General features: G+C 43.7%; 1 protein-coding gene across 6 annotated transcripts in view; it reads left to right on the top strand.

The window, feature by feature from the left end:
• The first annotated feature begins 340 nt into the window (after positions 1-340).
• The window catches only part of CACNA2D1 (calcium voltage-gated channel auxiliary subunit alpha2delta 1), a 311501-nt gene continuing 294286 nt past the window's right edge, over positions 341-17555 (top strand). For all 6 annotated transcript variants that reach the window (XM_087934376.1, XM_087934375.1, XM_087934373.1 and 3 more), the window contains exon 1: positions 341-1034. In XM_087934376.1, the coding sequence (XP_087790502.1) occupies positions 940-1034 (95 nt within the window). In that variant the 5' untranslated portion in view covers positions 341-939. The remainder of the gene's footprint in view (positions 1035-17555) is intronic.

The following is a 17555-nucleotide window of genomic DNA, read 5'->3' as shown; positions in this document are numbered from 1 at the left end:
AGGATGGAGAAGGAAAGGAAGAAGAGGAGAGCAGGGAAGAGGAGAAGGGAAGAAGAGGAAGAAGAAGAGGGAAGAAGAGAAGGAGGAAGGAAAAGAGGAGAGGGGGAAGAGGAGGGAGAAGGAAAGGAAGAAGAGGAGAGGGGAAGAGGAAGGGGGAGGAGGGGCAAGAAGAAGAGGAGGAGGAGGAGGCGGCTGGCCGCCAACTTCGGGAGTTTCCATGGCTTCCCTTGTATGGCGAAGCGGGTCCCCGCAGGAGGCGGAGGCGGAGGCGGCGGGGGCGGCCGGGCTCCCGGGTGGGCTGAGTCGCCTCGCCTCGCCTCGCTCGGATCCGAGGCGCTCTTCCAATCCGCGGGAAGCCCAGACGGAGCCCTCCTCCTCCTCCTTCCTCGCTCCACCCTCCCTCCCTCCTCCTCCTCCTCCTCCCTCCTGCCTCCCAAGCGGGGAATAAAGCCGGCAAAGGCTCGGCGCGGCCCCCGCTGCCCCCGGAAAGCCGCCGGCACCGCTTCGCCCGAGCCGGCTCGGATGGCGGCAGTGGCAGAGGCGGCCAAGGAGCAGCGCCGGCAGAAGAGCCGCCGCTGATGTGACCGCCTGGGCTCGGTCGCTTCTGCCCGCCTCGCTGCCTCCTCCTGCCCTCCGCAGCCTCGCGGCTTCTCTCTCCCCCTCGCAGCCGCCTGAGCTGCCGAGAAGCTCCGCGGAGGAAGGAGAGCGAGCGGGGCAGGCTATCCCCTTGCCCGGCTGGGCTCAGTCGCTCGCTTCTCCGCCTGCCAACTTTCTCCTGCTTCCCTCCCTCCCTCCCTCGCGGGCTCCATCACTTGGGTTCTTCTTCTTCTTTTTGTGGTCCTCCTCCTCCCCTCCTCCCCTTGTCCTTTCTGTCTTTTTTGGGGGGAGGGGGCCGGGGGTGTTCGGTGGGGAGGGGGCCCTCGATCTTCGCCCGGGAAGATGGCTGCGAGCTGGTGGTTCTTCTTCAGCCTGACCCTTTGCCAGTCTTTGGTGATGAACCTCTCCGCCGAAGGGCCCTTCCCGTCGCCTACCACGTAAGTGCCGCCGGAGCCCGGCTGGGGCTTGGGAGGAAAGGTCTGGGCTGGGGAGACGGTGGGGCTAGAAGAAAGAAGGTAGGTAGGTAGGATGGAGAGAGAATGAGAGGAAGGAAGGAAGAGATGAGCAGAAGGAAAGAAGGCGAGAGAGGGGAAGGAAGGAAGGAAGGAAGGAAGGAAGGAAGGAAGGAAGGAAGGAAGGAAGGAAGGAAGGAGAGAATGCGAGGAAGGATGAGAAGGAGGGGAGATGAAGAAAGGAAGGAAGGAGAGAATGAGAGGAAGGAAGAAAGAGATGAGAAGGAAAGGAGAGAGAGAGATGAAGGAAGGAAGGAATGAAGGAGAGAATGCGAGGAAGGATGGGAAGGAAGGAAGAGAGAGGAAGGAAGAAAAGAAAGGAAGGAAGGAAGGAAGGAATGAAGGAGAGATTGCAAGGAAGGAAGGAAGAGATGAAGAAAGGAAGGAAGGAGAGAATGAGAGGAAGGAAGGGATAAGGAGAAGGAAAGAAGGAGAGATGAAGGAAGAGGGAGATGAGGAAGGAAGGAAGGAAAGGAAGGAAAGGAGATGAAGAAGGAAGGGAAGGAAGCAAGGAAGAGTTGAGGAAGGAAAGGAAATATGAGGAAGGAAGGAAGGAAGCTTGAAGAGGGCCACAAGGAGTGGGGAATAAGGCTGGAAAAACCACGGGCGGGGAAAAGACAGCAAATCCGAGGTAGAACCAATATTTGGTTGGGGAAGGACGCTCATCCGTGCTTGGAGGGGGAGACCGACAGCGAGCAGAAACCCTCGCAGGGGGCCGAGAAGGAAAGGGGTACTTGTAGTGACACCCCTTCCCTGCGCTCGGCCAACTCCGGAGCATCCTTAAATAGCCCCTCTCGGCTTCCCGGCCGTTTACAGCTGCGCGCAAAGGAGAAAGTTTCGAGTTACAGTCCCGGCCCTCTGTGACTTCGAGGGCTATTTTTGGGACCCAACATTTTTGCAAAGAGAGAGAGAGAGAGAGAGAGATGGGGGGCGACGACGTCAAAGCGTTTCCTCTCTTGCCGCTACTGAAAGACGCTGTCCCGAAGTCCCCAAACTCTTTAACTTTTCCCAAACTCTCTTTGCAACCTGGAGAATTTGCCCAGCTGTTTTTCTTGACAGGTTCTTTTTGTGTGTGGGGTGGTGGTGGTGGTGGTGGTTTGCTTTGAGCCCTCTCTGCTTTCCGGTGCCTCTATACGCATGTGCAAAATTAGAGCTGTTTCTCTCCCCCCTCCTTAAAAAAAAAAGCTATATAAGGGAACTTAAATGTTGCTTCTACAACAGCAACAGTTCCTTGTTTCGTTTCGGCAGGGCTGCAACGCGGCCCTCTTTGAGGTGTGAATTTCAGCACCTCCTTTTGGAAAACAACACACCTGTCTTTGATGGAAACAGATGCAAAATTCACGGTTAAGAAAAGACAGCAGGAAAAAAAAAAGATTTAAAATCTGGCCAGGGACAGACAGAAGAGACTTGAAAGGATCCAATGGAATCGCTTTGTTTTGTTAGTGTAGAAAAATTTCAGTTTCTTTTTAAAATAAAAATAAAAAGATGGACAATTGTTATTAAGCATCGTTCTTACTTATTATCCCTTTAACTCATCTTCTGTGGGCTTTATAAACACTGATCGGCTGGTTTAGCAAAATCCAAATTGTTTTAAAGGTTTCAGCTCAGGTTTATCAGTTCATTACCTAACTAGATCCATTTTTTCTCTGTTACTTTCTGAGATCTCCAGTGGGTTACTTAGAGATCTAGAGAGAGAGAGAAAAGTTAAAACCGAATTGCATCATTACAAATCTGCAACTGCATGCAAAATTGCCTTTTTCAAGTGATTTAAGGAAGCCTGATTTTTTTTTTATACCAAGTATCCATTTCCATGAGTTCTGCCACAGTGTGAAGGAAAGCAATGTTTCCTTCCACGTTTTCACAAATTTTAAAACCCAACTTTATATTCGGTGAATCAAGAGGATTGTTGCTTAATTTGGAAGCACCCTGTCAGTCACTAAAATAAATCTGGCACTGACCACAAATACATGCATCTTGCAAAGAATAAATAAATATAAAGACTAAACTAGGCTTAAGAATAGAAATTATCGGGCTACTCTTTCTGAGGCTAGAAGTATCACCATGGAAGCAAGAATAAAAGATTAATTTTGAATTTAGATTTAGCAAGGAAGAAGTTGTGTGCTAAATAAATAGGGTTTCTGTACAGCATCTTTAAACCTTGATTTCTGTCTGTAACTGATCAGCCAGGTATTCTTCTATAAGGCAGCTCTGAATTAAAATTGCTTTGTTTGACAAGACAAGGACATGAGAATTCAGTTTGGAAATAAGCCATCGGAATAGCCGAAGGATATGGGTATAGGTAGAGATAGATAAAATAAGACAGAATAATAGGGTTGCTATTATGTCTGCTTGCTTAGATGACAATAACCAGATTTAATTTTAAAACCTTTTCTTTACAAAATGAAAATGTAGACAGTCAAATTCAGGAGGCCTACCCGATAAATAATTAAATGCTGGCCTTGTTATGTGAAAAATTAGCAGCTAATATGTTTGTCTGTTTGAAATTGGATATATGACTGTAATATGGTCAGTTTCAAATAATGTGTACTGAAATATGAATACTTAGCCACAGATATACACAAGCCCACAAACAAATGGATTTGTTGTTGTTTTTTTAATGGAAAAGGCATTTAAAAGGCATCCAGTGTCTGCAATAATATTTAGGAACAAAGATCTTCCCTGAATAACCGGTTTGAAACAATTGATAATATACTGAGTGCTAGAATGCCTTGGTTTTATGCTAATCTCTGCCTTATGTCTTCACTTAGTCATTTAAAAAAGACTATATACTATATGATTTCACTGGTGCCTTCAGACACATTTTTAAGCCCAGAAATATTTTATCAATTCCCACTTAAATTAAATTATTTGCCGGAATGTATTTGTTTTGATAGGGTCATGTGCCAACCGTTGCAATTTGTCATTTTTTAAAATATGAACTGGTGGCAATATTTGTTAGCAGCATGTCATTTTAATGTTTGTGGTATATTTGCATATTGTATAGCCAACTTCATATAGTGTGAACTTGTGTGATTGTTCAAGTGACAGGCAGGCTAAACTTTGAAATACTATGCTGTATTAAGAATTGTATTGAAACGTTCCATCCTTAAATGCATGGGAAAAGAAAACACTTGCGATTTATACAATATTTAAAAGGATTTGAAAGTGGAAAGATTGTACTATAGTCATTTGAGAAGGATATTTTGCTCTCTTTATGCTGTATGTTTTTAAAACACAAGCTTCTTATTTCAGATTTTTTTTTAAAAGGAATGCTTTGTCTGGGGAAAAAATGTTTACATCTTTGTGTTCCCCGAATTCAGGACTTAAAACCCTTGCATTTCATTGTCAACTTGTAAACGCATGTTCTTTGTCATATCTAATGCCCAGATTCAGTGTAATTTTTCATAGCTTACATTCTCCATAAAAAAGAACGGATTTGGAGACGAGCACGTTAGCTTTCCAGAAAATAACTACAATTTAAAACGCCCATTTTTCAAAAATAAAAATAAAATGCACCAGTTTTGTGCCTTCACCCATTAGCAAATAAATAGTGGACAGAATCGCAGCCCTGAAGTCATTTTTATAATTTTTACAAGATTTTTTTTTACTTTATTTCATTTCTTATTTTTACAAAAATTTGCTTTCTTTGGAACATGAGGTATACAAAGGCTCTCATTTCTAGAGGTTTTTAATGGCTAATAGGGGATAATATCTGATCCAGTTTGATGCTTGGGCTGCTCTCTTCCAATAAAATGCAAGCGATTGGTATAAATATGTTCAGTATGGTATTTAAAAAGCCTGTTCCTTAATGGCAGAGTAGATATTACCGAGTTAAGGTCCTCCTTGGGGTAGGGAAGATTGAGTAGCTAATTTTACATCCTAAGTATAACTTTTGGATCCTGTTGCAATGCAGTGCTGAATAGCAATATCTTTACAGCCAAGGCATTTCAGGGATTAAAAAAAAAAATTTTTTTTCCCCTCTGGGTCATTCATTGTGCATTGAATAATATATTACTTGGGCTGTCTAGAGGGCACAAGTCTTATCGGGGACCATTATTTTACGTAAATCAAAGAAAAGCAGAGGATTCAAATAAAGGTATTTGTTTTCAGCCAGATGCTTAAAGAGTTTCCTATACCAATTTCCTCTTATTCTTTAACCTGAGCCAAATGCTGCTTGTTAGCTGTCACAGCAAGAAGGATAAACTGCTTTTGAAATTATTTTGGAGGGAGGTCATTATTGTGAATATTATCATTTATTCTGTTGCTTTGCACTCTTTACACTGAGAGCTTCTGCATGGAGACAAATTCCTTGTGTGTCTAAACCAGACTTGGCTGAATAAAATATTCTTTTCTATTGAACTTATAGTCTCACCCTCTGAATAAAATGTCCTGTTAGTGAGAATATGTGCTCTGGAAAAAATATTTAGATCTGCTGATAGATTGAGTGGGGCCAAATATGTTGAAGGAGCACTTGGTTTATTTTTAGGGACAAAGGCAGTCATTTGGAAGGAAGGTCTTGCATTTTCCTTTTAACTTCTTGGCTCTGTGTTCTTTTCTTTTTTTAAAAAAAAAATCTGATAGTACTATAGCTGCTGAATGTTGGAAGGCAGTTGCTTTCTTGTCACTGAGATCATTTTTCTCTTTGAGAGGCTCGAACCCTGAAAACAAAACCCTGTTTTGTTTTTGTATTTCTGCGTGAAATCTTTAGATGTCAAAGCAAGGGAGCTAATTAATCTTCCTATTTTTTTAAAAAAAGTATTCTGCTGTGGGTAAAACTCTATTCCTGTATGTGCTACATTTTCCCTTGGTCAAACAAAGGGAAAACCTTCTCTATTTGTCTGGTGGAAGGCTTGGTTATCGTAATTAAAAAATTGTTATTTATTCGTAATTTATTTTTAAAAAGTTGATCTAAAACCATCTTTGAGCAAAGAAAGGCAGTATGAATTGGAAACAAAAGCCGGCCTGAATAATTCTTTTAGTCAGGGATATTAGACAACTTAGAGACCTTAATTATTACATTTTATATAACTGTGCCAATTGAGGGAACCCCGGGGGTGAGGTCGAAAAAGGATTAAGCCAGGCGCTCTCTTCATTTTCAAATAATCATCTTGAAAAGTTGCTTGATGAAAAGGAAGCATTTCGTTCCTGAGGTTTTATCCCTTTCTCTTCCCACCCAAAGTGAAATCCGTGAAATTATATAAGCGTTAAGAAAAAAATTAAGTTTTAATTCTGAAGTTTTTTTTTTTTTAGAAGTGTCATCAGATAAAAGGACTGCAGCCACAAGTTCCAAGAAATAAGGATCTCTCCCATATTTCTGGGAATAAGCCCCTTTGATTTATTAGACATTACTCTGGTGTAAACACGCATAAACTTTGCAGGATCCTTTTATCCAATATACCTGATATTTGCTTGTCAAGGCTTTAATTTGTCTGCTTTATGGACGTTATGTATTTTTTCCCTTATTGAATGCAGTTTAAATGTGTTTTCCTGTGTCTTCCCTTTCTCTTTAAAACCTTAAGGGCTCCCCGCTTCTATTTTGTGTGATACACAGCTCGATGTCTTAAGTTCAAGGCAAAAAATCCAGCCGGATTTAGGATTTTTTAACAGCTGTTCTTCCAATTCAGCTTTACGTTGGATGGTCGAGGGCTGCATGTATTAAGACTAGTTAGGAAGGAATCGAATTAAGATATAGGGAAAACACACACACGCGCTAGAGGTTGGTGGCTAATTTGGAACGATAAGAAAAATAGTTTCTTCTTCTGAAAATGGTTCAGCAGAGATAGGGAAGGTCTGTTTTTTTTCCCCACAACACTAATCTAAAGGTCTGGAAAATATTTAGATTGCAAAAGGTTTCTGGAATCCTTCTTGTAACACTACTGGAGAAGAATAACTCCAGAAGTGAAGGAAGACTGTCCATTGCAAGTTAGGTGGGCACTAGATCTAGGACTTGTCACATTCCTAACTCTCTTATCTCAGAAGGATGAAAGAGAAATAACCCAAGCTTATGGAAAATCAAGAGGAAGACATCCAGAGATCCAGGATTAACATGATTCAGGTAGTCCCAAACCTACCACATTTTAGCGACCATTAAAAGTTACAATGGCACTGAAAAAAGAGACTTAGGACCATGCTCAAAATTCAGATGGTGAAGATAAGATTGGCCTTTGACACTTTTTCAAAAGGCTCCAGAGATGTGGCTTTTTTGCCAAGGGGCCATCAATCATAAGTTGCATTTAGTTGTAACTTGGAATAGTTGCTAATGAATGGATGTAAGTCCAGAGCTAATGTTTGAGAGAGAGAGGGAGATAGGGACAGAGAGAGAGAGAGAGAGAGAGAGAGAGAGAGAGAGAGAGACACACACAGAGAGACAGAGACAGAGAAAGACAGAGAGACACACACAGAGAGAGAAAGACAGAGAGAGACAGACAGACAGAGAGACAGACAGAGAGACAGACAGAGAGACACAGAGAAACAGAGAGACAGACAGACAGAGAGAGAGACAGAGAGAGACAGAGACAGCGAGAGAGAGAGACAAAGAGACACACACACACACACAGAGACAGACACAGAGAGACAGAGAGACAGAGTGAGAGAGAGACAGAGAGAGATAGAGACAGAGAGAGACAGAGAGAGACACACAGAGACAGACAGACAGACAGACAGACTGACTGACTATCCCACATTTCTGGAATTCTAATAGTATATTCTTCAAACAAATGACCAAAGTTTTGGTTCCGGGAAGTTTTGTTGTTCCTTTTTTTTTTTACAAAATTTTGTTTCTGAGCAATAGTCCTTAGGGTAAGCTAGTCCTAATGTAAGACGAGCTGGATTTTTTTTTTTCATTCTCCTTGCGTAATTTTCATGATTTATTTAACCAAGATTCTAATGAGTTTATGAAAGAGATTGACATTATATGGCATCAACAAATCAGCAAGCTTTTGCAGTTAATTATAGTAATCCCGTTGCATTGAAGCTGCACAACAAAATGGATGGAGCGAGAGCTTTCAAAAGATGGTTAAAGATGAATTCTCTTTCCCTAATGCCTTTTCTCTGCTTCTGCCTCAAAAAGAAAGAAAGAAATAAAAAAATTCCAACGATTCCAAACGATAACATCAATCCTTATGTCAAACAGACAGGATCAGTTTTGAAGCTGAATATTGGCTGTAGGAAAACTTAACTAAAAATTTGGCTTGTACATTCTTTTCTGCTGAGAAAAAACATGAATTATTAGGGTTTCAAGGGGCAGTAATAGGACCACTGTGGATTGGTTCATTGGTGGGAAGAAGTTGCCGTTCTCTGTCCTCAAGATTAGTCATCCACTTAATCCACTTAGGGCAACTCTGGAAAGGGGCACCGGGGGCAAAGTGATGTCCCACTTGTGATATTGTTGTTGGAGAGCAACCATCCCAGTAGGGTAGGAGGGATCAAGCAGGGAATTAGCCTGGATTCGTTACATAAAACCACAAGAGGACTAATTTTGACAAACACCCCCTTTGAATGCCTTGGAGCAGGGATCCCTAATCTGTGGGCCACGGCCCATTATCAGACCGTGATCTCCTTGCAACTGGGCCACGTGAGCCACGGGATGGCACGTGCGCAGCCCGACTCCAAGTGGTGAGCACCAGCGTTCGCAGTCCCACTTGTGTGAGTGGCGGGCACGCATGCCTGCCTCCCACACAAAACCAACCCCTCTCCCCACTCCACCCTGGGCCACCAAATTCAGAAAAGTTGGGAAACATTTGCCTCAGAGCCTTATCTGGTTGTTTCTAGGCGAAACCTTCCAGTCCATGTTTTCCCAAAAGTAAGACTCTGACTTATATTTTTTTTGCCACCCAAAAAGGCACCAGGTCTTATTTTTGGGGGTGTGGGGGGGTGTTGTCCACTGACTCATCTCACTGGTACTGTCAGAGTTTCAGCATTCCAGCAACCCTCCATTCCAATCAATAACTCCAAGACAGACATCTCTCCTTTATTTGGGTAGTAATTGGCACATCTGTAGAATCCCGAAACTGAAAGTTTTGGACTTCCTTGCAAAAGTCAAAACTTACAAATCCATCCTCCCTTAACCTTCATCACATCACATGGTCCAATCACCATCCGTCCTAAAGTAAGATTCCCATTTCATTATGTGCCACACTCAGTGACCTTGAACCAACAAAAGAATTTCATTTTGTCTAACTAGATATACTCAAATGAATTCCTCCCTCCCACTTTCTCAGGCTCAATTGTGTCAGCGTGGTAGCATCAAATCTCAATATGGTTTCCAAAGCTGACACAGAGGGCTTCAGGAACTTCTTCGGCTTTGGATAGTTGCAGCCAGGCCTCTCCCACCTCAACCCATTTCTTCTGTAGCTGATAACAGCTCCGGATCGATCCGGAAAGTCTTGCTGGCTGCACAAGAAATGGGTCAAAGTGTGCAAGGCCTGTCTGCAACTTTGAGAAGGTAAGTAGTAGGGCAGCTCCACCCCCCCATCCCCACTCTACCTAAATTTTTACCTGTGTACCCTGGAGTGGCCAGGGTCTTAATTAGGGCTTATTTTGGGGGTAGGGCTTATACTGGGTGCACATGTAAAAATCAAGCTAGGACTTACTTTCAGGGTAGGTCGTATTTTCAGGGAAACACAATACCTCTACAGAGAACAATAAAGTAGCTACTTTGAACTCTACTCCTGGGGCTCAGATTGTTCAAGCCTGAGAATTGTGTAGATATTTCTAATTATATGCAAGTCATATTATGTGGTAGAATGTACTCTAACCCAACAGATCTGAGCGTTCATTTGTTGTCCTCACCTGAGCACAGGGTCCTCATCATGGCCTATGTACAGAAAGGCTGGTTCACCAGCCATATCTGTACAGCCGAAGTCTTTTTTAAATAGGATAAGAGAGATGGAGTTGTTCTGCTTTTCTGCTGGAGATCAAGAGGATTAGGTACGTTAATCCTAGCCCTTCCGGTTATAAGCTAATTATAAAAATTAAGCCTTAAATGTATTAGAGTGACTTGGGAGGTTGCAAGCAGTAATAGTACCAGTGGTGGGATTCAATTTTTTTTATTACCAGTTCTGTGGCCCTGGCTTGGGTGGGTGTGGTGTGGCTTGGTGGGCAGGGCTTGGTGGGCATGGCAGGGGAAGGATACTGCAAAATCCCCATTCCCTCCCCACTCCTGGGGGAAGGTTACTGCAAAATCCCCATTCCCTCCCCACCCCACTAACCTGCTTTCCAGCTCCATTCTCCTGTGCAGGGCAACCAAAGAAGACCCAGCTGATTAGTTGGGACTCGGGAGGCAGAGAATCGATGGGGCAGAGAATCGATGGGGATGGGGCCAGTCAGAGGTGGTATTGGCCAGTTCTCTGAACTACTCAAAATTTCCGCTACCAGTTCTCCAGAACCGGTCAGAACCTGTTGAATACCCACCTCTGAATAGCCACAAATTGAGTTACATCATAGGAGAAACCGGCAGTGTGGATAGGAGAAGCAAGTGATGTCATCCGTGTCATTGTGTCATCTCACCTCATTGATAACATGTGCACTCTTGACACACGGTGGCTTCCACTCCGATATCTGTGTCAAGGTTGGGCGTGAAAGCCAGAAAAATGAACGAGCCGGGCTTTCGTTTAGTCATATCTGTTCTTCACATCTTTCCAATGAAGCTGTTGCGTTGGGCTTCAGACGAGGGTATTGTCTTGGAATGAGGAGAGAAAACTCTCACCCGGAGCAATTACCAAAGGCCTTGAAGGACCGGAGAGAAAAGGAAAATAATGGAACAATTGGCTGAGCTCAGATAAATGGGTGTCAGATTAACTCTTTCTTCAGCTTTGCGCTTGACTCGTGCCTCTCTGCCTCTCTGTCTCTCTCTGTGTGTGAAAGAATATCAGCGGGTTCAGGCATTAAAGTTATTGGATGATTACGGACGTTTATCGGGCCACTTGTTGTAATCAGCGCTTTTAACAAGTGATGAGTGAATGGCTGCTTCTCTAATGTATGTATGAAAAGACCATGCTCACATTCTCCAAGAGATAGGAGATTCCGCACACAGGTCTCCAAAGGAGTGAAACTCACCCCTCCTCCCCACTTCAGTATTTCCGTTCTGGCTGTAGGAATTTCCAGGAATTGGGTTGGCCAGTCTAGAGAAGAAGGACTAGGGAGGACATGAGAGCAGTATTGTAGCGTTTGAGGGGCTGCCATAGAGAGGAGGGGGTCAGCTTCCTTTCCAAGGTACCAGAAAGCAAGACAAGAAGCAATGGATGGGAACTAACCAAGGAGAGAAACAACCTGGAATTAAGGAGAAGCTTCCTAACAGTGAGAACAATTAACCAGTGGAACTCCTTGCCTCCAGAAGTTGTAAGTGCACCATCAATGGAGGTTTTTAAGAAGAGACTGGACAGCCACTTGTCTGGAATGGGATAGGGTCTCCTGCTTGAGCAGGGGTTGGATTAGAAGACCTCCAAGGTCCCTTCCGGCTCTATTCTGATTGACTGATTTGGATTGAGCTGTAAGAACAATTTTCTCTCCCTGGTGGATTTATTTTTATTTTTTATTTTACTGAAGGTTGAGACCATCTCAATCTGAGAATTTTCTCATCAGATGGATGGGAAGAACAAGTTAGTACAACGGTTAAGATGGGCTCATTTTTTGCCCTGTGTTTTGACTTCTGGTGTTTTTCCATCTTATCAGTGCTTCTGTGTCTTTACCATCTGGTCATTGGGATAATTTATAGCAGTAGGTTCACGACTCTACATCAATGGAGAGTTGTTCCCACTGAAATCAGGGGAGGATCAAAAAAGCAAGCGACGCCACCTAATTTTTGGTACAACTGGAGGTGTATTTGTACATAGGCTTAATGTAGAAAGATGAGATCAGGATATTACCTTTGTTTGTCTTCCCTATACACAACCTTGGCTGATCTTGCAAAGGTTGTGATTGTACCCTTTTGATGTTTAAATGAGAGACATCAGAAAATCTTGAGGACTATTGTGTTTCATGGAGACATGGAACAAATATTTCAGAAGAAGGCAACGTCGATTGTCTATGTAGATTATCAGTCATCCAGGTCATGGGTTTTCGAGAGGCAACTGGAGTTTCTGCTTTGAAGATGTTTCGCTTCTCTTCCAAGGAGCTTCAGGAGAGCTGAAGAAGCTTCTTGGTGGAGAAACGAAATGTCTTCAGAGAAGAACAAGAAAATCCAGCTGTCTCTTGAAAAAAAAGCTCCTTTGGGACAAGATGATGATAAGGGACTGGTTGCCAAGAAAACTACACATCCTACCAAGGAAACATGCCACTTAGACATAAGGAGCTAAGCTTGAATTGAAGAAGAATTCCGTTCGTTTGAAGTCTGTACATTTTATAATATAAAATGTATTCAATTCAAGACTTCGGTTCACTTGAAGCATTCATGTTTTGTGAAAAAGGGGAGTTCCAGAGGGAAGGATGAACGTTAGAGCAGTGAAAAACAGATGGCTTGCATTTTTAGCATGGAGGATGAAACACTAAACAATCAATCAATCAATCAGAATGGTTGAAATCAGAGACTTTCCCAAATTCCAGCTAAACTAAGGCACAAACACACCAAGTGGTGGGCTTCAAAAATGTTAGCAACGGGCTCTCTGCCCAGTTGCTGGGTGGGTGTGGCCATGGTGGGCATGGCCTAGTTGGCCTCCTGCACCACGGGGGGGGGGGGGCTTTTGCCCTCTCCGGGCTCCGGCGGCTTTCTGGAAGCTGGAAACAGGCTCATTTCTGGCCTTCCCGAACTTCTGGGAGCCCATTTTTCACCCTCCCTGAGCCTCCATGCACGCCCTGCGCTTACCTGCATCCAAAACAGGCCGCGTAGGGACTCCTGGGAGGGGACGGGCAGGGTAGGCGGGGCCAGCCAGGAGTGGGATTTGGGGATTCTCTGAACTGCACAGAATCTTAGCTTAGGGGCTCTCCTGAACCCCTGCGAACCCCTAGCAGCCCAGCCCTGAAATGTACCCTTTCATCTGCTGGGCCCTCCACAATCGGTTGTTGTTGTTGATGTGATCTACTCACTAGTATCCAACTCTCGGTGATTCTGTGGGCCAGGTCTTTCCACATCTTCTGATCCTGCACGACTTCTTTGAGTTGTTCTATGTTTTGGCTCAGTTTTGATGGTATCCAGCCACCGTGTTCTTTACCAGCCTGGTTTCCTTTTACCGCTCACTCTTCCAGACAGGATTGTATTCCCCATTGGGTTCTCCTGAATGACCCAGCCGAAGTGAGTGAGGCGGACCAAAGGTGCTTTTCCAGGAGGCAACTGGAATTCCTTGTTTTTTCTCTTTGAAGACGTCTCGCTTCTCATCCAAGAAGCTTCTTCAGCTCTGACTGGGTGGCAGGGAATGGAATCCAGTCAGAGCTGAAGAAGCTTCTTGGATGAAAAGTGAAATGTCTTCAAAGGGGAAAAAACAAGGAAGTCCAGTTGCCTCCTAAAAAAAGCACCTTTGAGACAACCATGATCTGTATGACTGAGAATTTCCGTAGACTGAGATGTAGTTTTGCGATTTTTGCCTTCCAGGGACATTTCTGGTTTTGTGTGGTCCAGGTCTTATTTGTTGGTCACCTTTGCTATCCAAGGAATACGCAGGAAACTTCTCCAGCACCACAGCTAAAACGACTCAATTTTCTTTCCTAAGATCCAACTTTCGTAACCACAGGTAGCTACGGGGACAGGAGGAAGGTCATCCTTCCTTTGTCCCAAAGGTGCTTTTTTTTTCAAGAGGCAACTGATTCTCTGTTTTTTTTCTTTGAAGACATTTTGCTTCTCATCCAAGAAGCTTCTTCAGCTCTGACTGAATGGTGTGGAATGGAAGGATTTATATTCCTTGCAGACAGCTGGTCATTTCCATCCTTTTAGAGAGTCATTGAGGCCACTTGGAGGTTTGTCATTTGCACTACTCAGGTGACCCTGAGGACACAGACAAACCTCAAAGTTGCCTCAATGACTTTCTAAAAGAATGCAAATGACTAGCTAGCTGCAAGGAGTATAAACCCTTCCATTTCCCTCCATCCAGTCAGAACTAAAGAAGCTTCTTGGATGAGAAGCGAAACTTCTTCAAAAAAAAAAAAAAACACCAACCAGAAAGTCCAGTTGCCTCTTGAAAAAAAAACAAAAAAACAACCCGTTGGATCAACCATGACTGAGAATTTCCACAAACATAAGTCATCCTTAGCTGTGAAATGTTAAACTTCTCTACTTATTTCAATACTATTTGAGGGCAGCCCTGGTGGGCTGTATAAATTCTGTTCGTCTTCATCGCCCATGCCTTTGGACTGCTGTCCAAAGTGACTGGCAGGAACAGGGAGTAGAGACAATAGAAGATTGTTCATGGTGGCATCCAATTTCATGCTGGCGGAGCTTTCTGTAGAACTCAAGGATGGCCTTGTATGAGGTTCTTAATCTCATGGTAAATGAGACAGATCTCTGGAGGGAGAAACGATTGTACAAAACAAATTGTGTTACACTTATTGTGTCAGATGGCACCCTGGGGAATGGCCATGTATCACGAAGGTAACTATGCATTGCATTGGATGTGGCCGTTTGTCTTCTCTTTAAATAATGAGGTCTTTCTATCATATTTGGGTTTCTGTGTGTTCCTGGTAAGTGTCATGCCCTTGGTAGAGTTGGACTCTGAGGGAGAGGAGGAACAGCTGACAGGGAGTGGAGGTGTGGCTCCGAAGGTTATGGAGGAGCCTGGGGAAGGGCAAAGACCAGCTGGGCAGTCAGAGGAAGAACCAGGCCCATCCCCTCTGCATCTTAGGAGATTCAGGGAGGAATGGAGAAGGCAACAACTTGGTTTATGAGAGAGGAAGTGGCCATGATCCCCCTCACTGGTTGCAGCTGGGGAGACTAGTATATAAGAGAGACAATTACAACACAGCATTGCCAGAAGCAAAGCGTGTTTTATTTTGGGCCGAAGTTATCTTGGTTGGCGTCCTTCCAACAGACTCTGCCTTGTTATCTCCTTGCAGTTGGTAATTACTTATCCTGGTCCGTTGTGGAAATTTCATTACTGTAGTTTGTTTGGTTTTTTATTTCACCTCTATCTGCTCATTAAGTTCGGACTGTATTGCTTTCTTTTGAAGACTATTTTTGAATACCTTTTATCTCCAACTGAGAATTATTGAACAGTGGGGTCAAGTTGAAGGCATTAAAAGACAATTATTTATGTTTTGGATTTTATTACGTTTGTGTTACACTCTGGGTCATCACAGTAAGTGTCCATGGGGGAAAATTTATGCTTAATTAATAATAATAATAATAAAAAAGCATTGTTATATGATCTTTGGCCCCAAATCTTAACATTTCCCTAAGCAGAGACCTCATCCATGCTTCAAAAATGCCCAGAAAGCTCAATCCGGTAAGAGAAATTGAGATGAAGGAGAAACATCTGGAACAGGTGTCATTTCTAGACTGTTGCCAAACAATCCCACAAAATTTGTGTCTGTGTAGACTGGAGGGCCCAAGTTTGATTTGCAGCTTGTTTTCTTCTTCTTCTTCCCCTCCCCCCTTCTCCATAAATTAACCCAGTTAATTGGGTTTGTTAGAAACATTGAATTAGCTAGTCTACCGCATTTTAGACCTGCAAATTTCCCTCTCTCTGCCAACTGTCTGCATTGCTGTTGGAGTGAGACCATTGAGGTTGGGAAGGGAGGGGAGAGGAGAGGAGGGCTCAGAACAGAATTAGCTTGCACTCCCTATGAAAACAGAAGTGAGCAAGGTCTGACCACCCCATCCCAATGGTTTGAGCCTTATCTGGTCCTTCCCAGGCAATAGGCTCTGTGTGTTAACCCTGAAAAATTAGCTCATGTAGTCCTGGACTTACAACAGTTCATTTAGTGACTGTTTGAAATCACAATAGCCTTGGAAAAAAAGGTGGAAGGGTGGATCAGTTATAGGGCTCCTATCAGGAGCATGTGGTTTCAAAATGGTGGGTGCATCTGGGTGCTTGTTGCTCTGCCTTTTTGACATGTATACAAGGCGTGCCACGCCCTTGAAAAGAGGGCTTGTCTTTGATTGTCTGGCCAGTTGAAAGGCAATGATGATGCATCAATTTTTTTCCTCATTGCTCCATAACTCTTGTTGCAAAATCCTGCTTTTCGAATAACAGAATAACAGAGTTGGAAGGGACCTTGGAGGTCTTCAAGTCCAACCCACTGCTCAATCAGGAGACCTTAACCCATTCCAGACAAGTGGTTGTCCAGTCTCTTCTTAAAAGCCCCCAATGATGGAAGTACCCACAAACTGCTGAAGGCAACCCTTTCCACTGATTAATTGCCCTCCCTATTAGGAAATTTCTTCTAAGTTCTGTCCTTGATCAGTTTCCATCCATCACTTCTTGTCTTGGGTGACATGAACAAAATCATGTAGAATAGAATAGAACAAGGAATAGAATAGAATAAGAGAGTTGGAAGGGACCTTGGAGGTCTTCCAGTCAACCCCCTTCTTAGGCAGGAAACCCTACACCACTTCAGACAAATGGTTATCCAATCTCTTCTTTAAAACTTTCAGTGTTGGAGCACCCACAACTTCTGGAGGCAAGTTGTTCCACTGATTAATTGTTCTCACTGTCAGGAAATTCCTCCTTAGTTCTAAGTTGCTTCTCTCCTTGATTACTTTCCATCTATTGCTTCTTGTCCTGCCCTCTGGTGCTTTGGAGAATAGCTTGACTCCCTCTTCTCAGTGTGGCAGCCCCTCAAATATTGGAAGACTGTTATCATGTCTCCCTTAGTTTTCTCTAAACTGGCCATACCCAATTCCAGCAACTGTTCTTCATATGTTTTAGCCTCTAGTCCTCTAATCCTCTTTGTTGCTCTTCTCTGCACTCTTTCTAGAATCTCAACGTCTTTTTTTACATTGTGGCAACCAAAATTGGATGCAGCATTCCAAGTGTGGCCTTACCAAGGCCTTATAAAGTGGTATCAACACTTCACGTGATCTTGATTCTATCCCTCTGTTAATGCAGCCTAGGATTCTGTTGGCTTTTTTGGCAGCTGCTGCACACGGCTGGCTCATATTTCAATGGTTGTCCACTAGGACACCGAGATCCCTCTCACGGTTACTACTATTGAGCAAGGTACCACTTATACTGTACCTGTGCGTTTGATTTAATTTTTTTGCCTAAATGTAGAACCTTCCTTTTTTTCACCATTTTGTTAGATAGCGCCCAATGTTCACGTCTTAAGTCATCTTTAGGGTTTCCCTACAAACACTCAGGATTCAGAGTTTGGTGACAGCTGCCCATCTGACCACCTCGGCTCAAACCTTGTGGTTCAAAGCAGTTTGGAAGTGTCCCTGAGAATGCCAACCCATCTGTTGGTCAACTGTGTGAACCTTTGCTGAGAGCTGTAGGCTGAACAGACTCTTTCACTGGGGCTACCCCATTGGCACCAAGAAAGGGGCCAGCTGCTCCTGCGTATCTTAGGGGGTTTAAGCTGTTC

Source organism: Pseudonaja textilis, chromosome 5 (assembly GCF_049901715.1).
Source record: "Pseudonaja textilis isolate UNSWEBS1 chromosome 5, rPseTex1.2, whole genome shotgun sequence".
In the NCBI taxonomy this organism is placed as follows: Eukaryota; Metazoa; Chordata; class Lepidosauria; order Squamata; family Elapidae; genus Pseudonaja; species Pseudonaja textilis.
This window is presented reverse-complemented; position numbering and strand designations above follow the sequence as displayed.